Source organism: Falco rusticolus, chromosome 11 (genome assembly GCF_015220075.1).
Source record: "Falco rusticolus isolate bFalRus1 chromosome 11, bFalRus1.pri, whole genome shotgun sequence".
Lineage (NCBI taxonomy): Eukaryota > Metazoa > Chordata > Aves > Falconiformes > Falconidae > Falco > Falco rusticolus.
Window position 1 is genome coordinate 17,861,139 of NC_051197.1, and position 23,255 is coordinate 17,884,393.

The window sequence follows — 23,255 nt, forward strand, 5'->3', positions numbered from 1 at the left end:
ACTGAGGGGGTTTTTTTCTTTACAAAATAAATCTTTGTTAAGAAACCATATTGTGCCATGTTTGGGAGTTTAGTGAGCAACTATTATGCCTGAAGGCAAAAAATTATTTCTTCCTAGCAATTAGTCCATGCTGCAGAAAAGTTTCCTTTGCTGCTGGTTACTAACAAAGCATATAGTAGAACCATTTAAACTAAATGGTAGACAGTAGTTTAGGTCCACAAGTGCAGACTAACGCGAGATGACCCAGGTAAGTGATGTGGTTCCACCTACACAGTGCAGACACGCAAAGAGAGATAATAACAGCTGCCTGGGCAACCTGAACCATGGTATCTCTAATTAGTCCTTGACTTGTAACTTGAGTTTGTTTTAATGCAAGGGAAGGCTGCTTGTATGCATCTTTAAAAGCTGTGAAAACAGACTGCAGGAGCCCCACAGTCTTCCCAGGGATCATCAGAGGCCTGGGATCTTTAAGTGGTAGAGGCCTGCATCGTAAATCTAAAGTGGATAAATATTCATTTATACGATTAATCTACTTTACAAGGAGACTTGACACTGTGACTTTCAAATTTCACATTTGTTCTAATTTTGAATAGATTATTAGGTGACGATTAGTTGAATGTGAATTCGTAAGTGAGAGGAAAGTATGTTGTTAATCTTGGTTTTATTAATAACAGATTTAAGGTAAGCTGTTCAAGTGCAGTTCCACGGAGAAACCAAGCCAAAACATTGAGGAGAGAGTGAACGACAAAACAGATGAGGAGAAATACAGATTTAATTTTATCTTTTTTAACATCTGGTATTTTCTGTACTACCCTTAAGGAGTGAGGAGGATGCAGTTAAGAGTCTTGAAGTGGCTTGAAGTGAAGAGTGAATTAGCAGCAGAGGAAATTAAAACTTCTCCTTACATGAAATCTGCGTGTAGCCTCAGCAAAGGTGGCCATTTAGGAGGAAATTACACAGCAGACTTGAAAGTAAATGTGTTAAGTCTGCAAAACTAGTTATCAGAAGCTTTTACAGAAGAAATATGAAATGTCAGATAAGGCATCTCCTCCCCATGACACCTCATAATTAATAATTTGTAAGTTACTAGTGCAATGCCTGTGTTTTCTAATACTTGAGGATTTCAGGAATTTGATCCATCATCTTAGTTTTAATTCAAGGAAGATTAACTAAAATTGGAAAAAAAGACTGTATTGGTGGTATTGGGTAAATACCTTCCAAGAGACAACTAGTGTCATTTACCCATAGTGAAGGTATTTTCTCAGTTGTTAGGGTAGAAGAAATCAACCACAAAAAAACTACTACAGTGGATGTAATTTATCCTCTTTTACAAAAAGTTTGAAAGAGAAGCCGTTGGGACTGTTAGGGAAGATAGTTAGCTAAAAGGACAGTTGCGCTGGACATAGTTAAGTATTAGGAAATAGTCCAGTGGCGCTTGCTTTGATTTCGTTAACAGTTCATGTTGCAGAAGCTGAAATATCAATCAGTGATTAATAGACGGTACTGGAGGAGGATAGGAAAGTTAAGGAGTATGACTATACAATTTGATTGATAAAACTAACTTGCATTCCATTCAATTAATCTAGTAAGATGGAGATCTAAACACAGTAATATTGTGAAATGAAAAAGCTTTATCCTTCCCACAGATCAGTTGTTCAATAACATGTCTGCCTATATATCCGATAATCCCAGGATTCTGTTACGATTCCAAAGCAAAAACTGTTTCACCTAACTACTAAGGAAAAGGCGCGTTTTATCTAGTCTTAATTTTGACATAAATGGTGTTTGCAACACTCACGCTAGAATCAGTGAGGAACTGCTTAGTATCTGTGTTTAGACCGTGCTCAGTGGTACTGAATATTATTGTCCAAGTTTGTTTTTAAAACATTTAGATTTATAATCAGGAGTGTAAGAAAGCTTAATGAGAAGTTGCATTTTTAATTGACTCAAGACATTCCAGATGAAATAAATCTCCTTTGAAGCGAAAATAGAATAGGCAGGTTTGCAGCTAGGTCTACCACTCCTGGAAGTGATTCATGTGAATTAGGACACGTGTAGGAGTCACTAGGCTTTCGTGAGGCTTTTCATGTTAAGGCGCATTTGCAGTGCTGTTGCAAAGTAGCTCTGGACAGGAGGGTCAGTCTTAATACTGGAGTGTGATGTTCCAGCTTTGTTTAATCTATAACTTAATAGAATAGAGTTTAGGCTGTTTTGTGGGGAGGGGTTTGGGGTTTGGTTTTTGTGAGGTTTGAGGTTTTTTTCTTTTTTTCTTTTTTTTTTTTTCTTTTCCTGCACATACTACATCTTACCTTTAATTCACAGATTGTCCTAGGACTCCCGATACTCCAAATAGCGATCCTCGTTTTTCTACTAACAACAGACTGATGGCCTTAAAGAAGCAATTGGATATAGAACTGAAGGTAAAGCAGGGAGCAGAAAATATGATACAGATGTACTCAAATGGCTCTTCAAAGGTAAGACTTTGGAATGCTTAAAGAACATGACTGTAGATTTTTCATACTGCTGTGGTATGAATGTACAGTGTATAAACAGTATGCAATTTCAGTAACTTTTAGTTTGGGGTATATTTTTGTTAAATAGTTATGTCAAATCTACTACAAATTACTGTACTGTTTTTTGTTGCGGTTTGATATCCACTCAAGAGGTTGTTTTATCAATTTGTCCACATGCAGTTCAACCTAAATAACAAATCCGGCTTACTAAATTTAGTACATCTAGTAATCTTTGATCATGTGCGATTCACGTAGCAGCAAAGCTTGGTATGACACTGACTGGTATCTAATGCTTTCCCTAGCTCTGCTAAAAAAAAAAATTCCATTAGTTTAAAGTATGCATCTGAAATGGTCATTTAGTTGTAGTTTGCAGTAAAAAGATTTGTACTAAATATTTGTGTGAATAAGATGTGTATAGTATTCTGATACAAGTTGTTATAATCTGCATTAGTACACATGCACATAAAATACAAAAATACTTTTATTTTACAGAAGCGTGGTATTTTAGAGGTAGTATCAAACTGAAATGAAAAATAAAGCCATGCTTATTTCTAGATCTGAATTTTAAAACAAATGCTCACTTGCACTCACTCTCTCTTGATAGCACCGGAAGCCCTCCAAGGAGGGGGAGGTGTTTGCTAACCCCTAAATGGGCTGACTTATTAAGTAGTCCTAACTATGTAATAAAATCCACCATACTCAAGAATCCTGTAACTCAACTGAAAGACAAGCCAAACCTTTTAAATAGGGGGGACGGGGCAGGGGGTGGTGGACGTGACCACCCAGAAACAAACAGAAACCCTAACATATTTTATAAGGGAGTCACAGGTCTCAAATAAGAAGAAAAAAAAGGGGTGGGTGGTGGGGGAGAGATCCTCTACTTACCAGCCCCTTCACCTTTCACTAGCTACTCGTTACTTGTTCTTTCCATTTACTTTTACTAAAGCATTAAGGAGATTTATTTCCAAACTATGGGTAAACACAAGCATAGGTCTAACAAATAGTGTGTAGTGGCTTGGTTAGATGTTTCTGTGTCCACACAACAGTAAATACAATTGAAATATTTTAAGTGCTGAACTAAGCCAATACTTAACTAGGTCAGTGGACTTATTAAAATGGGGTGTTTTGACTTGAAGAGTAGACATCTGTGAATTGCATTGGTACTCTTATGACTGATGTTTACCAGGAACTGCTGGAAAGGAACTTCAATTTTCTGAGTGAATTTCTGCTAGGGACCGGTGGAGGGGCAGATTGCTTTCTATCTCCCTGCTGTACGACTGACTCATACCTTGAAAAAATTACAGTGAACACTACTCACTCCCAGAAAAATGAGTGTAGACCTGATGGACCATAGGTGCTATCGAGCTCACTGTCCCAGCAGCACTTCTGTTGAACCAGCTGGTACTTTGGTAGCCTTATCTGAAAGTGAACTGTAACCTACTAGCCTGGTGCAGATGGAAGAAATATCTGGAGTGCACCTTATGACTAAGTGCCTGGGAATGCTGTCCATGCACTACAGTCCCTCAGCTTCTGGAAACTCTAGAGTCTAAATCCTCTGGGGCCATGTACTTAACGTCAGGTACACTTAAAAATAATAATCAGCTGACCCAAATGGATCAAAAGACATACATGAGTTATGTTCCTAATAAACCCTCAGTAAATAACATTGTAAGAGCCTGAAAAAACTTAACTAAACGCTCAGGCTATGATATTAGACATTGTTAGCAGGCTTTGATCAAACTAGGTAGAAAGGATAAAGTCTGGCTTGCTGTAGGTCTAGGTATGTAATTAAAATTGATGATTGAATCTTGTATTTGTAATTGGTAAATGCTTAAATCAGCCTACCAGATGGGGTGTATATAGTGTCTGGGCTGGGGAGAGCAAGCTGGAAAACACAAAAGCATTGCCAGCTGCTTCAACAAACGGGATGGAAATGGTGCGTATTCATTCTCTTATGTTCTTAATACTCAGTAGCGAGTTAATTTGGAAGGTTTAAACTGTAGGTTTGAGCATGGTGATTACCTTTTAAAAAGCAGAGCTTAAAACAACTCAAGTGTCTGGGTGAGGTGGGCAAAAGGGGCAGAAAATTCCAAGTTTAAATCCAACCCTGGTAACCCAGTAGCTCTTTAAGAAGTAGTCACAAGACCCTTTTTAAAACATACTAAACTCTTTTGTGACCTTTATTCGTGTACTATATGATCTAATTTCAGATTTGTTGTGTTATATTCAGACCTAAATTTAATGGAGGGAAGTCATCATTTGTTTCTTAAAAATGAAAAAGCAGTCTGTTCATAATAATAAACCCATCATCTCATGGGAATGTTTTCCCTTGTATTTATTGTACTTGCTTCAGTAACATTCAGCTCAACCTATTCAGACTTAAGTGTTTCTGAGATACTGATTATCTTTCCTTGGACTTGTGTGGATTCTCCACGATCCCACAACAGCTTTCAAGATCAGTTATACAGGCACTGTCAGTCTTTCTATACTCAGGAGATGCCTTGAAATACTTTGTATTCAGCCTCCAACGCTAAAAGAGCTGCTGAGTATATAATATGTCCATTTTGATTCCAAAGATGGGATTTTCTGCCTTTTGAAAACAGAAGGATATCTTTATAATCCTGAATTACCTCCATTCTACACATTGAAGGGCTGATGTTGCCCCTGAACAAGCAAATCCGTTGTCGTAAGAGGATATGACGGACAATCAAGAGCAGCAAGATCAAAAATAAGATAAAAGTGGAGATACAGACAAAAGAAACACAGCGTATTTATACATCAGAGTGATGCATGGATAAGATTTAATACAGGATTCCAGAGTTGCTTGTAATCTGTTACTTAGATTCTATGTACCACTGTAGACAGTTGTTATTTCAAAAGTTGACATTTGTATTTGAGAAGGCGTTTATTTAGGAAATTCAGTGTGCTCATTAAATAATTGGATAGCTAACACGGAATCTTAAAATATGAAAGCTAGCGGTATCCCTCTGAAATGTTGATTAATTCTAAAAATTAAGAGTTCTGAGGCTATAGTATGCAAAGGGGGCACAATTTCTCCCGTGCAGCCAAAGCCTTTTTATGAGTACATCTTGATGTATCTACCCTGCAGTACATAGGGCAGTGTTAAAATACCCGAGTAATACATTAGGCACAAGGTCGTAGAGGAGCTTTAGGAAGGTAAATTTCTCTTTCCTCAGCATACTGATTTTTCTCACAGTATACTTCATGGTGCCAGTATTTCTAGCTCTGGGTGTCTGTGCTACACTGCAGTTCTTTGTCTTGGTTGTGGTAAGGAAAGGAATTGAATTTCTTTAACTTCTTAAATAATTTATAACTTCATTATAAAATTAAAAATATAAGTATAAACCATGTCCATGGGAAAGTAACTTATTAATGAGGTTATAGAGTGGCTACAAAATTGAGTTAACCAAAATACCCTTTGGGCTATAACAAGTGTGATACTCATCTACACTGTCTACTATTAATTACTGTGATTGATTGGAACTGCACAGGCAGGAGAAATAGACTGCCTTAAATTTTTTTATAACCCTTTTTTTGTTCTTACTGCAAGTCAGATCACCTTTTAAGTTATCTGGTGATTTCCAAAACGCATAGAGCGAGCCATGCAGCAGGCACAGAAGCACATGCACAGTTCCACATCCCAGAGCCATTTGATGAGCCATTTTACGTCAGATCTCCAGTAGCTGGAGGACAAAAAGTGGTATACCTGAGAAAGGTGTGGATGGATGGCTGCACTCCTGAAAATGGCGTTACCAGTTAGTCTGAAAGCTCGTTTTCAGAAATATTATCTTCTAAACTGCTTGTGTTAGTGCTTTTGAAAACAAAACTTGATTAGCTTGGTTTGTTTAGATGAAAAGTAGTATACTTTAAGTTGCTGCTGAAACCAGGGCAAATAGCTAAAGAAGTAACCCTTGTGTGCTGTGTATTTATTAATGGGAAAAAAAATCTTCAGATTTTATGTGTTCAGAAAAAACATACTGCAGACTTATTTATAATGTGCTATGTAAGATAACTTGATATTGCTAATTTAAAAATTGAAAATCAGCTCCAGTGTAGTACAATGATTTTTATACAGATTTAGTCTAGCAAACTTGTCTACTAGAAGAGTTCTTACCACACAGTAAATTTGAGCCATTCTACATAGGTTGGAGGTATTTTGCACTTAATATCATGCCCTTTCTTTAGTATCAGCTTACTAAACATTGACCTACACGTGTAATCCCGCTAGGTGATGCCTCCTTTATTCAGCTTTAAACAGATAAACTTTCCATGGGAGTGGCTTATAGACTTTAATAAACCAGAATATGCCTCTGTCCTAACTCTAATTTCTACTGATATCCTAATGTGGTTACTTAAATTGGTCTGCTATAGCAAATGAATTACATAGGCTTAGTACTTGTTCCTAAAGCATGTGGGTTTTGAAGCTTTCAATGTGTTTTGTTCCTTGAAGAGTATGTGATTTTAATTTGTTTGTTGGTTTGTTTTAATAGGATCGAAAACTTCTTGCCACAGCTCAGCAGATGCTCCAGGACAGCAAGACAAAAATAGAAGTTATAAGGATGCAGATTCTTCAGGCAGTCCAGACCAATGAATTGGCTTTTGATAATGGTGATGGAGTAGAAAGGAAATATGAATCATTAATGTCAGAATGCCATGTAGATATGTACCCATATGCACACAGAATTATCAAAAATTTCTAGTAGGAATGTTAGACAAAGCCTGCGTGAATGAAAAATAATTGGAGAGCAGGCATACCATTGTGTGTGTTAGGATGCCAGGTATATCTGACTTGAAGCAAAATACCGTAAGCTTAATGAAGAGAAATACAATCTCTCTTCATCACCGTTTTTACGCTTTATGCAGTCCATATTTGCTTTGTGGTCTTCATTCTCCCTTCATGCATGCTTTCTTTGTCTTTATAACTAGTAATTTTCTTTAAAGCATATAATCTTTTCACTATCCTAAAAAAAAAAAAAAAAATCTGATGCAGGTACAAAGCCTGCTTGTCATACTTAAATAGATTGACCTTATTATTACTAATAGGAGCACATGGGGAGGCAAATTTTTGCTGTCTTTATGGGTGTTTAGGCTAGACTGAGTAGTAAACAACTGTTTTAAAAACAAACAAAAAATCACTGTTTTTAAAACAACCTGACTTGAAATACTCATGCTGCATTTCAGAAGTAGTTTTAAACTTGCATTTCTTCGGAAATCTTTAAATGAAAAGTAAAGAAAAAAAATAACCCTGAGCTATAATAGCATGAGTGTACTATAAAATTGTGGGCATATTGGTACATCTCTTAAGTCTTGAACTTTATTCGTATGCATTTCTGTGTATTGAAGTTGTGTGATGATGCTCATAATCAGACCCTGGATATATCCTAGGTAATGAAAAAGGGATGGGTGTGTGTTGTTTATGTTTTGTGGGGCGGAGGGAGGTTGGTTTTCTTTATTTCTTTTTATGCTTGCAATGCTTCTGGCTTTTTTTAACACCCCACCTTAGCACATGGATTATGTATTTCATTTCTTTAAAAGAAAAAGAAAGGTATTGTGGCTAGAAAGGGCTATCAAATGCCTTTTTGTGTTCCTACTACTCTTAGAGCTTTAAACAGAAAGGAATATGTCCAGGAAACTTTCTAATCTAAAGTTTTAGGAAATCTAAACACTGTGCGAAGTGGACATTAGAATGGTTAGCCCAAACCATTTGGGGAAGGCAGTGTATGGGACCTCTTAGATTCTCTGTGCTGGCAGAAGCCGGATTCCCTGGGATTTTCTGTGAAGCAGGAGGATTATCAGAAACCAATCAGGGATCTACTTAGCTACAGAGTAGTTTGAAAGATAAATCTTCAGAGCGGGGTTCAGAAATGTGGAAGTCTCAACACTACCTCCTGGCTAGCTGAATGATACTTGGAAGATGCAGCTTTTGTCCCTTAACTTCCCTGAAGACATGTTCTTTTTCTCATATCCTCTAGTAATTATAGCTCTTCAAGGAGTAGGACCTGTTTGTTGGATTGAGGCCCCGATCGATTATTTCTGCCTTCAAATGCAGATGCTTAAAATTTCATTGTTGCTTTTATGATGTACTTCAAGCTCTTCTTTGGAATACCAAATCTTCATCTCTCACTTTTTTTTTTCTTTCTCTTTTTTCTTTTTTTTTTTTTTTTTTTTCTCCCCTCTGTTTATATTGAGGAGGGGGTTAAGATTAAAGAAATTAAACATGGGCGTGGTCTTCAATGAAGATTGTTTGTGTATATCTCTTTGCAGCAAAACCTGTGATAAGCCCTCTTGAACTCCGAATGGAAGAATTACGCCATCATTTTAGGATAGAGTATGCTGTAGCAGAAGGTGCAAAAAATGTGATGAAATTACTTGGATCTGGGAAGGTTACCGACAGAAAGGCACTTTCAGAAGTAATTTACATCATTACGATTTCTGATACTTTATTTTAAATGTTCCTTCAAGAAAAAAATTTTGAAATATTTTCTTTTTGTTATTTTTAAAAGGCGCAAGCAAGATTTAATGAATCAAGCCAGAAGCTGGACCTCTTGAAGTATTCACTGGAACAGAGATTGAATGAACTTCCTAAAAACCATCCCAAAAGCAGTATTATTATAGAGGAGCTTTCACTGGTCTCTTCACCCACATTAAGTCCTCGTCAAAGTGTAATATCTACTCAAAACCAGTATAGTACACTGTCCAAACCAGCAGCTTTAACAGGTATCATTTATGGAGCTTTTTAAAATTATTTTATTAAATGGTTTAAAACATATCTTTAATGCCAACTTTATTTCTTTCTGGATATATTTCATTGTTGTTGTTTTCCTAGACAAAGCATTTAAAATTTCCGAGTGTGTACCAAAAAAATACAGATAAGTTTGGTTTATTTGTTGACCTCTTTATAATCTTATTAAAGAAGTGAAGTTCTGGCCTGAAGTTAGGTCACTATGGAGGGGAAACTGAGGTACAGAAGGGTTAAGTGTCTTGCCCTGGTCATACACAAGGTCAGTGGCAGAGCTGGACACCCAGCTTTTCTCCCAGTCCCTGTTTTACGCACTGGACCACACTGGCTTCCTAGAAGGTGAGATTTATGCTACCAAAACATGTTATATTTTCAGTCCAAAGAGGGAGATCCTAACAGACATGCAGGGCACTATTGAAGCCTCTGTTTATTGGTGTGAATTGGTTTCCTTGCAATTAAACTTGGAGACTTTTTTTTTTTTTGCATTTAGCCTACTCAGAGGGAACAGTACTTATATGTAAATATAAGACTTCAGAACTTCTCATAGTTGGGGTTCACCTGAAATTGTTGTCCTTCATTGGAAGTAAATGTTCCATGCTTTAACAAAGCTCTTAAACATTTGCCTCCAAGTTTTTTTTAAAGAAAAACAAATACTTTGACTACTTGGGGGTATGTTGCTTTACTAAATTTAGTGGTCATATAAGAATTACTAATGCAGGTACATTTAGGTTTATTGTTTTATTTCCTAAAGCTTTTTACATCTATTAAATCAACTATTAACAGAGTAAGCTTATTATAAAAACAACCTGTAATTCAAATGTTACTCTAGTTATACACGTATAGCTGAAACAAAAATCTAGTTTTGAAGTACTGTGGGATTATATTTTAAAACAAAAAGAGGAAGTCTTCTGCTGAGCTGCAGTAATAATAAAACGGAGCAAGTCTACTTGTCTTCCATTTTGGTTCAGTAAGACACATAGCAAAGGGTAAAAATCATCAGGACCTCAGCTGAGAGCCCTTGTAAGGTTGCAGAGTGGTGAGGGGAACTTCTTTTTCATCATATAGGATCTGAAATCATCAGTGACCATTGGCAAGAAGTGTTGTGCCTTGGGTTTAAAACAGTTTTGTGGGGTTTTTCTTGTTGTTTTTTTTTTTTTTCTTGTAACACGTAATCGTTGGTGTCAGATACATTATAGCGACGAATAATTCCTCTTTAAATGTGACTTACTGATATATATGAACAGTTTCTAACAGGAATTACCAAAACAGAGCTATGTGCTTATGAAGTTCTTAATAGTTTCACTTTCCTATTGGCTACACAAAGAGCTTTTGTATTGAACTGGATTTAAATGAACAGTGTCTTTGTGTTTTGCCTCTAATGCTTTGTGAAAAATAGATCTGTGCTACTGGCATACTTCTTAAAGTGCATCAACAGAACTTTCTGATATGTATCCAGTCCTTATACAAGATGATAGCCTTTTCCCTTATTAATTTATTTTTTTTTCCTAAACGAGAGTTTGGGAATGAAGAAAAAGTGTTCTTTTACCTGTTAACCTGTTTTTTGAGCCAGTAGCACCTCTTTATCTTCAAGCCTAATGCTTAGCTGTTGCTTATGCTGTTAGTTCCCTACAGGATGGGATTTCTGCTCGGACTGGTTTCTTCATGTCTGTTCTGTGGGCTATAATGTTGCCAGACCATTTTTAGGTCAAGTCTGACTTAAGTTCCTGTTACAAAAGAGTGCTTTTAAGCTTCACAGTTAAGTACATTTACTGTCAGAAGAACACTGTGTTTAGCAGTTGCATTTTTCGCTGACAGTATGATTAGGAACTGGCTAATTTCACCACTTCCAATAGTTAATTTTGCTAGTGCCTTACAGATGCTATCTTGTACAGGATGAGGTAAGCCTACTGTTCTTGTAACCATCTGTGGTATTCAGATGTTTCTGTGCTGCTGGAGGAAACTTAAATTAGAACAGCAGCCTCTGCATCTCAGTTGGTTAAAGATGTAGAAGAATTTGAAGAGTGACTTCTTGGCTCAGCTGTTATAAATCCAAATTCAGTCAAGTTGGAACAATTCAATGATTTTTAAATTATGTACTGACTCAAATTTAACTTTAGCATGCAGCAGGCAAATGTGATTTCTGAATGTATCTTAAACAAATTTGTAGTCTCAGTAGTCAATGTGTTCCATTTCAATTACTGAAGTGATTTATCCAATATTAATTGGTTACATAAAACTCACAAAAAAATTGTTTCTTATTAAAATGATGGATTGATAATTTAAGATTTGTTGTCTTAAAAAATGACATTGATTACAACTTGAACCCAAGTCAGTTGGGTTCTCAAGTGAAGAAAACAAAGATACTACTGAAACACAGAACAAAAATATATTGTGTTATTTTGGTGAACTGTTGCTCCTTCTAGAAGGTTGAGCCCCACATATTTGACTTTTAATGTTTATTTTCAGTATATTTGTCTGTCTTAGATCTTTTGATTTCATCTGATACGTCTGTTAGACCCTGTGGGGGTCAGAATATGAGCTATTGCCATAAATCATTAGTCATTCACTTTGTTTACTGAAGAACAGAAGTCTTTGATAAATTGATGTCTGTCTTGTTCCAGGTACCCTGGAAGTTAGGCTAATGGGCTGCCAAGATATTTTGGAAAACGTCCCTGGTCGATCAAAAGCCACATCAATTACGCTACCTGGTTGGAGTCCAAATGAGGCCAGATCATCTTTCATGAGCAGAACCAGTAAAAGTAAAAGTGGGAGTAGTAGAAACCTTCTGAAAACTGATGACTTATCCAGTTCAGTATACTCTTACTTCTTTGCATATCTTTTACTTATGTTTTAGTGTGCATGTTGCGTTCTGTAATTTGAAATACTAAATTGATGTGAAGCTTTAAACGTATCTCTTTCTTCATCTGTCAAGTTATTTAAAAAAAAAAAGAAGAAAAAAAAACCCAACCCAAACACAACCACACTATTATGACCATAAGAACCAATTAAATATGAGATTACGTTTTTAAAGGGAAACTTACTGAAGATTTTTTTTGTTTGCGGAAAATCCTCTTAAAGATTTAAGCTGAGTTTGTGTACTTTACTTACAGATGAAGTCTGTGCTGTACTGAAGCTGGATAACACTGTGGTTGGTCAAACTAGCTGGAAACCTATTTCCAATCAGTCATGGGATCAGAAATTTACACTGGAACTAGACAGGGTAAAAATACAGTCTTACTTCGTTGACACCTATAGTAGATTCTTTAAATTAATTTCATGTCGCTTTATATTTTTTTCCTGTTATTGTGATTTTGTTCAAATTTCACATGTGCACAGAATGAGCTCCCTGGGGTCAAGCTGTTATGCTGGGCTGGCATTCTAGAAATTTTACTTTTCTGGCCTACAAACTGACTTAATGTTTTTTTTCCAGGTTGTACCATCTTTTTAACCTGTGATAGATGGGGCTTAAATTTTTATTAGGATCATCAACTTCTCAATATTTATCAGTAAATTCTAGTATCAGATACAGTTTGGATATTTTCGTAAAGCTATGTCATGCAATTTTTACAGTGCTTCTGTAAGTGTTCTCATATGGAAGTGATCAATCCTTTAGGAATAATAAATAAGTTCACTAATAGTTCTTTCCCAGAACTTTAAAAGTTACTTGGAGGACACAAGTATCAAAATGATACTTGATATTTCTTTCCTCACACCTTTTGAAGACAGCTTATGTTATATAGGTTTAATCAAGCATGTGTTTTTTAGATATTTGATAGTCATAGCATTTTAAAGTAAAAGGATTTTTTTTTCCATCAGTGTTTAAAATGGACTGAAAATGAAACTATATTTTAGGACCCTAAATGTAATCTCCAGTCTATATTTAAAGCAAATCAGAAGAAAAAAAAAAAAAAAAAGCCACCTTTTTGGTTTTGCTCTCTCCCTGCTTCACCTCACCTCTCTGAGCCCCAAACCAAATTCTTTCCACCTAGGAAGGAAGCAGTTTTAGAACTGCAAGTAGAGAAATTCAGGTGTGTTAGGATTTTGTGCACCAAATTAGAAGTGGTGCAGAACAAAACTAGCAGCTGTGGAGTCCTGAAGCCTTGATTATTCTCAGATTAAAACTAGAACTAGTCAAAGTTTAGTAGCTGTGTCTACCAGCCTAGTATGTGTCACGTTCACTAAAAACTCAATATTAGATGCTTTTTTGGTGCCAGAAAAGGACCTTGCTTCTGCTGGGCAGACCACATATCCGTCTATATTTGAAATGCAAGTTCCAAACCCTGTTGGCCTTTTTTTTTTTTTTTTTTTTTTTTTTTTTTTTTTTTAAATCTGTTCCTCCTCCTTAACTTGTGGTTTTTAAAAAACCTACAGCTATTATATAAAGACAGTAAACTGATGCATAATGGTGGAATTAAGCTGGGCTAACTAAACTTAGTAACATACAATGCTGCTGTTACAAAATGTGAAGGAACCTGCAATACAATGTATCAAGCATGTAAAACACTCTAAGAATACATAAATCCCACCAGCAAGATACAGCAGTATTTCTTGTTTAAATTTTTTGGCCCCTCTTCACAGCCATGTTACAAAAACCATATGTATTTCTGGAGATACTATACAAAGTCTTGCATTACAATGTGTATGTGAGTGCTAAAATGTCACTATGCAGCTGTGAAATGGAATTGATACTTGTAAATAATATGGAAAACTAGTGAAGCTGAGGTTTCTAAACACAGGTAAAAATGTGTTGTCAGAGCTTAAGCTAAAATACCTTGAACCAGCAGTGCTGCTAGACTGACTCAGAAAGTCTGGTGACTGTTTGTGCCTCTCTCCTTCTACTCTTGGGGGAATTTTACACTTGTATTTGGACACTGGTAATCACACCTGCACTGAAGTGAAATGCTACAGTCACCCTAGTGGGAGCTTGCTCAGTGTGGCTAATTAGCCCTGGCACACTTTTAAAGTAACAGCTCTTGAATGCTAGGTGTTACAGTTGTACAGAGGCGATTCTTGCAGAGCAATTACTGACAAGTAATTTCCTGTGTACATGTTTCCTGTTGCAGTCACGTGAACTAGAAATCTCGGTTTATTGGCGTGACTGGAGATCTTTGTGTGCAGTAAAGTTTCTGAGGTTGGAAGATTTCCTGGATAACCAACGGCATGGCATGTGTCTCTATCTTGAACCCCAGGGCACTCTGTTTGCAGAGGTAAGAATGTTTCTTCAAAGCACTTGAGTGTACTTGCAAGTATTGTATTGCAGAATAATTTGAGAAGATTTTCTTAAACTTTTAAGAATGCATTTTGTTCTGAAACCTGAATTATAACACACATTATTTGAACTGCAGGTTACATTTTTTAATCCGGTTATTGAAAGAAGACCAAAACTCCAGAGGCAGAAGAAAATTTTTTCAAAACAGCAAGGTGATTGTTTTAATATAAACATGTAAAGCTTAAAAATGGTACAGATCCGTGATGTTTTTTTTTATAAACCCCAAATATTTGCCTGTGAATAAAGCTGTTGATAATGAAGTATTTGGCATTGCATTTAGAAGGGTTTTGTTTTAGAATTCCTTATTATGCATTAGCATTTAATAGTGAATAATTAGGAATTGCTAAGGAATATGACAAATTCAGTTTTTTATTCATAAACCATAAACTGATTAATGTGATTATTTTTTTTAATTATAGCTTTTGGTAATAAGTAAGGAAATTACTTGCACTCTATTTTCTTTTTTCACAATATCCACAGGCAAAACATTTCTCAGAGCTCCTCAAATGAATATTAATATTGCCACTTGGGGAAGGCTGGTAAGAAGAGCTATTCCTACAGTAAATCACTCTGGCACCTTCAGCCCTCAAGCACCGGTGCCTGCTACTGGGCCAGTGGTTGATGCACACATTCCTGAACTAACACTGCCAGCCAGGTAGGCAATATTTACAATTTTTCAGTACTTTTAAGAGCAAGAGTAACAGTGAGATTCTTATACCCTGAAGTATGTAATGTACTTTAATAAAACCTGTTTATTCTGCAAGACTGCAGACCCTTCAATGTTTTAATTTTGGACATCCATTTTATAGACAGATCTACACGTACAAGATTTGTTTTAGGGTAAATCTGCATAACTTGCATTTTTAACTTGGTTTTCATACTATTAGTCTCTGCTATAGGCTGAGGAGTTTGGTTTTTTTCTTGTCAGTGACTCTCCTGTAGCCAAATTGGACTTCGAACTCGAGCCTGAGCCTCCACCTGCTCCACCCCGTGCATCTTCCCTTGGGGAAATATGTGAATCTTCCTCTGAGATAAAGGCTCCTGATGCACCATCTCAGGCAAGTAACTTGAAAAATTTTGGCTGTACAGTTTAAGAAGGTTGCAAAATTGGCATCTTCATGATGGATTTCTTCCTTTATATTTCAGCATACGCTCCCTTAGCTTAAACATAAGTAATTGTCTCAACAGAATGCTCCAGTCACTCTTGGTGGCAAACTGCATGTTGGTATGTTTAACTCTCTGTGTCATTGGTTCCACCACTGAAAAAACACCCAAAATCATTATTCAGGGAATGGCTTTATTAACAAAGAGCAGAATGACTGGAGCAATAGGTTTCATCGGTCTGTTAAAAGCTTGCCTGACTGTATCATCTTAAAAGTACAGCAGTTTAGTATAGAAAATTCTTGTGTTAAGAATTTCACGTGGTTATAGTACAATATCTGCATTCATTTGCTTTGATAATCAGTTTTACATTTTCAGACTTCTTTTTCTTCACAGGATGAAGTAACAACTTTTGATTTTGAAAGTGGCAGAAATAGTATTGTCCCAAAACTCCAGCCTGAAATAATCTGTGAGCCTGATACTCCCCATTCAGACATAAAATACACCAGCATCCGAGAGCCTGAAGATAGGAGGTAAAAATGCAGTGGTTTTGTTGTTGATCTGAATAGTATTTCTTAAAGTTAACAAATTAGAAGATTTTTGACTGGGTTTTTATTGACATAGGTCACAACAAAGATTTCAGTTCAGTCTGAAGGATTTCAGATGTTGTGCTGTACTGGGCAGAGGACACTTTGGAAAGGTAAATGTCAAAAGGCTATATTAAGTGTCAAGGCTATATCAAAACTAGATATACCTCTTAAGTGAATCACTTATCTTCTGTTCTAGGTGCTGCTGGCAGAGTACAAAAACACAAATGAGATGTTTGCAATTAAAGCCTTAAAGAAAGGAGATATTGTCGCTCGTGATGAAGTAGACAGGTCAGTTTGTAAGATGCAATACATGGATTCCATAAATCGTGGGGGTTTTTCTGCATACAACTGTAAGCTCTACCAACCAGCAGTTAAATACAGTGAAGGAGCAAAACAAGTTGCCATCTCCCTGCTTGGCTGGCTGCTGCAGAAGTGTAGCCTTTCTTCTGGGGCAAGGAGAGGAGCGGTGTAGCCCAGGAATATTGATTTGTTTTAGTGCCTCTCTTACCGTGCCTGTACTACAGCTCTGACTTAAAGCTGATCCTGTTTTTCATTTAGGTTCTCTGGCAATTATTTATTTTAATTACTTGTTCTATAGACTTCCATCACATTTCAGGAGAACAGTGACTATGTTTTCTTTACTGGCAGAAACATCTATGATGGTATTTCTCAACCTGTAAGATACTGTCCCGCTTCATCATATTTTCCTTTAAGTCCTGTGTGTACTCCACTGTTGTATTTTTTTTTTTTTTTAATCTTTTTGTCCCAAAACTCAGATTATTTTTTTTCTCTGCTTGTAAGTGAAATGACAGTTACAAAAGTGTCTAGTTTTAGCACAAGAAGGTGCTTTTACAGCTGTTTAATAGTGACAATATTCATTTGACTTGCAGGAAGATAACTGTATTAGGAATAAGCTACAAATTAACCAATTGGCTTAAGAAGAAATAATCTGGAATTACTATAGAAAATGTCTATAATATTGTTACTATTTTTCCACTTTATGTGTTGTATACAATTAAAATAAAAATGGATTGAAGCTAATGTCACATAGTATTGATACATACTTAATACAGGTCTGAAGTATGCGGGAGAAAAATTGGCAGGGTACCATTTTCGTGGACTGCCAGGTTTCCTTTTTCATTTGTGAAAGCTAAGTGTAAATTTGTGGAAATCCTGGCATCAACTTAATGTGTGCAAGTATTAAAACCTCTGTTCTGAAACAAAAGATGTTATTTTATCCTGAGGACTAGAGGAAAAAGCATAAGGTATAAGTTCCCAATGGTTTCTGAGAGTTAAAAAATTGTAGTTCAGGATTCAGCTTTACACTTTTACGGATTTTTCTGTTTGCAGCTTGATGTGTGAAAAGCGAATATTTGAAACTGTGAATAGTGTAAGACATCCCTTCTTGGTGAACCTTTTTGCTTGTTTCCAAACCAAAGATCACGTTTGCTTTGTAATGGAATACGCTGCTGGTGGGGATCTGATGATGCACATTCATACTGATGTCTTCTCTGAACCGAGAGCAGTGTGAGTATCTCCGTCTATATACTTTTTTGTGGCATTAAGTGGAGGGCACTTTGTTCAGTGGATAAGAACAAAGATCTTCATCACCACATGCCTCTACGTTGTAATTTCAGTACTTTTTAAAAGGGTCAAAGAATCTTAACTGATTTCATTAGACACAGACACGTGCAGATTTAATGTGTCGGAATCTATTGAATTAAAAAATTATATATTTTCAAATACTCAAAAATATTTAATGTTTGTAATACTCTATTTTTTAAAAAGATTGCATAAAAAAGCTAGATGAAAACTTAGCAGACAAGGCTAAAAAGGGGAAAGAATAAACCAAATTAGAAATCATTCAATGCCATGGCAGCAGACGCTACAGAAAATTTATCCTCAGGCCAAGCGAACATACTACAGCTTGAAAGCTGCAAGTTGAAGCATTTTTGCCATCTGGCTTCAAAACTCTGACCTTTGTATAAAACTGATCTGTACCTCAAAAAAAAAAAAAAAAATCGGTGATTTTCAGAGGATGTTTAATAAAAAAGATCAGTCATAATGGACTTCACATTCTGAAAACCAAGACTGAAATTGATTTAAATTTTAACTTTTTCAACAGATTCTATGCTGCATGTGTGGTTCTTGGACTTCAGTATTTACATGAACACAAAATAGTATATAGGTAAGTAGCCATTGACCCATTTCCAGCAGATGAATTTCCATTATTCTGAATAGTACTGAAGAAACATCAGTGATGCGATTTTGTTCTCAAATGTTAATTTAGAGATTTGAAGTTGGATAACTTACTGCTGGACACAGAAGGCTTCGTGAAAATTGCTGATTTTGGTCTTTGCAAAGAAGGTAATGGCCCTTTAAGTTTATCTCTAGGGCAATTCCATAGTCTGTCTTACTCCTGACTGTTCCTTGAGACTTTTGGACTGTCAAACGTGTGTAGTATACTTACCCTGTATCATCTGAAGGAAAGAAATACATCTCTGACTGTACAACTGTAGAGGTGGGAGGAACTTAGTAGAGGAATATCAGGAGCATAGCTCTCTTTTTTTTATTATTATTTTTATTTTTTTCAGTTGTGAAGCATCACCTCATATCCCTGCTTATTAATAAGGCATACTGCTGCATTTTACAAGTTAGCAGAAAAAGCATTAGGTGGTTTTTTTCTCATTCTGAATGTGTAGACACTACAATGAAATCAAGTACCTATCTCACTCTAACTTTTTACAAATTAATTATTATTTTTTTTAACTCTTAGATAGTCACAACTCTAACTATATGGAAATGACACACAAAGTATACTATAACTAAAATAGAAAATGTGTCCCAAAAGGGAAGGCTAGATGCTAGAAAGTTACTTTCAAGCATGACACTACTGGCAGCTACTTTTCACGTAAGACCTAAAATAGAGGTAGCAAGTGAAACTGCAGTGTCTTTCTCAAACCCCACTGGGGAGGCAGATCTGGAAAGGTCCATTCCCTTCTCCAATTTATATACCCTGTCCTCCGTATGAGAGCGAGTTCAGTAAATTCAGCAGGCGTTCAAACATCACTGCTGCCTGCAATATCCTCGGGTGAATCCTGTGACTTTCACTACAAAAAGTCCTCATTTCCTTTTGTCATTTTATGGTACAAGGAAAGCTGTTAGATTTGCTGACTGCTACAGTACATGTTCTTTTTAAGCTTTCTGCAGTACCTACACTGGCAGTGCCACATCAGTCCTTGTGGTGCTGACGTCCCAAACTGTGCCCCTTTTGCAGATATACAGGTTTTGCGAATTGCTCTAAATGGTTATGCTACGCTCCGTGTTTTACTTTACTATATGTAGTTTTGCCACTACAGAAGCATCCACAGTAGGCATGTTTGACTAAACTAGGGTACCACATTTTCCCCTGCTAACTAGGAGAAACACAGCATAAGAGTGTATCTTTCCAAGCAAAGATAACAGGGTGGCAAAGGTGTAACTGGAAAGTTAATTTGGCTCATTGCGTATAGCTAGGGATAGAAACACTCATACTGAAGCACGTGGAACAAGGGTATGGGAGGGATGAAGTGGGGAATATTTCACCTCGGTGGCCTGAGCCTTCAGGAGAGGCCCTGGAACTACAGTATTGACTGAAGTTGCTCTAGAGAGAGGTTTTAGTTGCTGGAGGAGTAGGTTGTAAAGTGGCAGCAAATACTGCGTGATTTTCATTAACTGTAACTTTTCAGGAATGGGATTTGGAGACAGAACAAGCACGTTCTGCGGCACACCGGAATTTCTTGCTCCAGAGGTGCTGACAGAAACTTCCTATACAAGAGCTGTAGACTGGTGGGGTCTCGGTGTACTTATCTATGAGATGCTGGTGGGTGAGGTAAGTTCTAGTAAGATACAATGGACTCATAAAGCTAATATATGTTAAAAAGGTTACAAAACTCAAGGTACCAGCCTGTCAATGTTTAATATGCCCTACCTGCCACAGCTGTATCAATACTTGTATATACAGTATGTATAGGCATATCTAGTTTTACAGACTAGCATCTTGATGTGTTTCAAGAAAAAGAATTATTAAATACTGAGCAGCTACTTACCCAACACTAGCTGGTGTAATGCTGTAGTTGATGAGTCATGTGTCATGAGCTTGAATTATCAGTAGTTGTGGTAGTGAATGAGTTGTAGCTGGTCCAGGACTTAAACTCTAGATTTTTATTTTGGTTTTTAATTGCGTCATTATACCTTAAATCAAATTACAGTACTGGCACATTAATATCAGCGTCTCTAAGCAAGAACATAGCACATCTGGTTTTGGGGAGCCCAGTTTCCAGCACACATCTGTTACTGTCAAATTTGGATGCATACAGCTCAAGCAGTCCGCTTCCAAATGCGTTTGGGGAGAAAATAAACTCCTGAACTCCTGTAGCTCGTATGGACACGAACTTCATCACGGAAGGCTGGATAGGAGTGAAAGGTTTTGCCGAACACAATGCTGTTTATCATTTGCATATCGCTAAAATGGAATGCCCCAGCTCCATGTAAATGAGCTGGTATAAAATTGTTATTGAATAGTTAGTTCCCATTGCGTACGTCGCTTTGCTTTCAGTCTGCTTTGCTATAGTGTCTCCCAGGTAGCGTGGTGATGGCTTACATGCTAAAAACCAGAGAAAAACTATACAGTTGCTCATCGTTTTGTTCTTTTTCAAAGAAGGTGATCATTCAACTTCCTTTCACTTCCTTTCAGGTAAAAGAGGACCGAAAGCTTGTAGGGTGTCACCTGTATCTGTCAGGCCTCTTCAAAACAGTTTGAAATCCCTTGAGCTGTAACATGCCAAAGATAACTACAAAAGCAAATGAGCCTTGACCGTGTTACTTGGGAACGGCAGCTGTCCCAAGGAAGAGCTGATATATACTTTCCAGATTCCCCGTGTATCTTGTGTCAGGGTTTGAAGAAGATACCGGTTCTAGGTGCTTCTACTTCTGAAAGCACATTTTTAAAGCATAGCCTTTCAGTAAGAATTAAGGGATAATACCAACTTGTCTTTTCTCTTTTATGGAAAATGACCATATCCTGTTCCTGAGAAAAGGAAGACTTCATTTCGGGGTGTCTAATTCCAAACTGTCAGCTGAATATATGTTGCTTTCAATTGTAAGTGATTTTTAAGCCTGTTTTATAGTGGGTTTTCTTTATTACTTGCATTATAGTCTCCCTTCCCTGGAGATGATGAAGAAGAGGTGTTTGACAGTATTGTAAATGATGAAGTGAGATATCCACGATTTCTGTCTACAGAAGCCATCTCTATAATGAGACGGGTAAGAACATAATCGTAATATTACAGTATTCCCCTCTTATCCCATTTCCTTTCCAACATTAAGGAAGTTGATTACTTTTGTGAGGAACAAAATACTTGGAAGAACCTACACTTGGTATTTTTTTTCTACAGTTAAAATTTCAGACTTGCTTCATTTATGCTGTGCCATGCTGCCTATCACCTGAAATAAAAATTGTCAGTGCCATTCCACTTCATTCAGGAGCAAGATTTTCTTTTTAAAACATAAAACACTAGAGGCTCTATTTTCTGCCTAAACTAAGTGTCCTAGTCCTATCTAGCTGGGGTGGTTCAGCTCTCTTTCCCTAGCAGAACACTGCTGCATTGACCTATTTGGTAGATTAACATTGAATTAAAATATTCATGTGACAAAGACATCTAAATCTTTTTGGTTTCCTTCCAACTGGGGCAGGAAACACTGTACACATGGCATCTGCAGTCCCATTCTTGGCAAAGAACAGCTGGTCTTGTTTATGGCTGCTACTAATGCTATTCCTTAGTGTTATGCCTCGACTTATCTGAAGTTGCTCGAACCTGCCTTACAAGCTTATCACAGTCGATGGAAGGACACCTGCTGGAGGTGGCCGAAGCCCTTGGAAGCCACCTCTCAACTTACTGCGGCTTTGCCACCGAACACCAGTCTAGCACCCAATGCAGCAACATGCTGCAGCATGCAAGTTTAAAGCATGCCACAGTAGTCACTGTGACATAAGTACTGAAGCAGTAGCGTAAATATTCTATAGCTTAAAATGATTGCTTACTCCTAGGGAGACAGCATTTGTCTAGAGAAAGCAGGAAGAATAGTTTTAAGGCAGTACCTGGGGAGGGTATTGTTACTGTGAAAACTGTCATGCCCATATCTACAGGAGACTGCTACACCTACCCCTGCACTTTGCTCGTCATTTACTAGCTGTAGCTGTGCGTGTGCTCTTCCCGTCCGAGAAATTCCCACATAATGTAGCAGACATTTTTTGATGGCTGCATCACGAACGTATCAACCCACCCTGATGCTGGGCACTACGCCTGGAGCCAGGGGTCTGCACTCAGCAGCACGATTCACGAGTTCGAACACTGAACCTCGGGTTGACTAGAAAGCCCTGGTATTTGGCTGGGTGTGTAAGCAGGGTTCAGCGCTCCTGGTAAATCAGCTGCTGTGAAATCACTGGGCACAGGGGACAGCAGAGTGATCTCTCTTCGGAGACAAGCAAGAAAGAGTAGCTTAGGTACATTCTGTACCCTCTCCAGCAAACAGCACCGGTGTCAGTGTCTCCGTGCTGAACACCAGCCCCACCCCCACCTCAGGTACCAGGGCAGCAAGATGGAGTAGCCTGCTCTGTGCTCACAGCCAGGCAGCTAGTGCAGCTGTGCTAACAGGCTCAGGCATCTCTACAAGAGCGCTGCTCTCTATCTCTGTATAGCCAAAGTTTTGTCCTTCCACTTCTTTGAGGACCAAGAATTTTCCTGTAGGTCAGGGCTATGAATTTTACTGTCCATCTAATCTCGGCGTTGCTGTTTATACAGCAGCACCCATCCTCCCTAGCTCCTCCCCCTTCCCCTGAATCCCTGCACTGAAATCTTGCATGTTTTGTCAGCTGCTACGAAGAAATCCAGAGCGGCGTCTTGGGGCTGGAGAGAAGGATGCTGAAGATGTGAAAAAGCATCACTTCTTCAGGGTGAGTACAAACCAGTATTATTTCTAAG

At 37.4% G+C, this 23,255-nt stretch overlaps 1 protein-coding gene across 4 annotated transcripts in view; it reads left to right on the forward strand.

Annotated features, from left to right (window-relative positions):
- PKN2 (protein kinase N2) overlaps window positions 1–23,255 on the forward strand; it is a 56,453-nt gene that overhangs the window by 30,728 nt on the left and 2,470 nt on the right. For 2 of the 4 annotated variants that reach the window (XM_037404582.1, XM_037404581.1), the window contains 19 exons: window positions 2,323–2,474; window positions 7,025–7,142; window positions 8,799–8,944; window positions 9,038–9,251; window positions 11,895–12,080; window positions 12,384–12,493; window positions 14,337–14,480; window positions 14,619–14,694; window positions 15,023–15,197; window positions 15,471–15,600; window positions 16,040–16,176; window positions 16,268–16,343; window positions 16,430–16,521; window positions 17,584–17,760; window positions 18,359–18,421; window positions 18,524–18,600; window positions 19,962–20,104; window positions 21,430–21,537; window positions 23,147–23,227. In XM_037404582.1, the coding sequence (XP_037260479.1) occupies window positions 2,323–2,474; window positions 7,025–7,142; window positions 8,799–8,944; window positions 9,038–9,251; window positions 11,895–12,080; window positions 12,384–12,493; window positions 14,337–14,480; window positions 14,619–14,694; window positions 15,023–15,197; window positions 15,471–15,600; window positions 16,040–16,176; window positions 16,268–16,343; window positions 16,430–16,521; window positions 17,584–17,760; window positions 18,359–18,421; window positions 18,524–18,600; window positions 19,962–20,104; window positions 21,430–21,537; window positions 23,147–23,227 (2,405 nt within the window). Of the gene's footprint in view, window positions 1–2,027; window positions 2,137–2,322; window positions 2,475–3,379; window positions 6,250–7,024; window positions 7,143–8,798; window positions 8,945–9,037; window positions 9,252–11,894; window positions 12,081–12,383; window positions 12,494–14,336; window positions 14,481–14,618; window positions 14,695–15,022; window positions 15,198–15,470; window positions 15,601–16,039; window positions 16,177–16,267; window positions 16,344–16,429; window positions 16,522–17,583; window positions 17,761–18,358; window positions 18,422–18,523; window positions 18,601–19,961; window positions 20,105–21,429; window positions 21,538–23,146; window positions 23,228–23,255 lie in introns of those variants that run through there. The other 2 variants (XM_037404583.1, XM_037404584.1) reach the window with 2 other exon arrangements.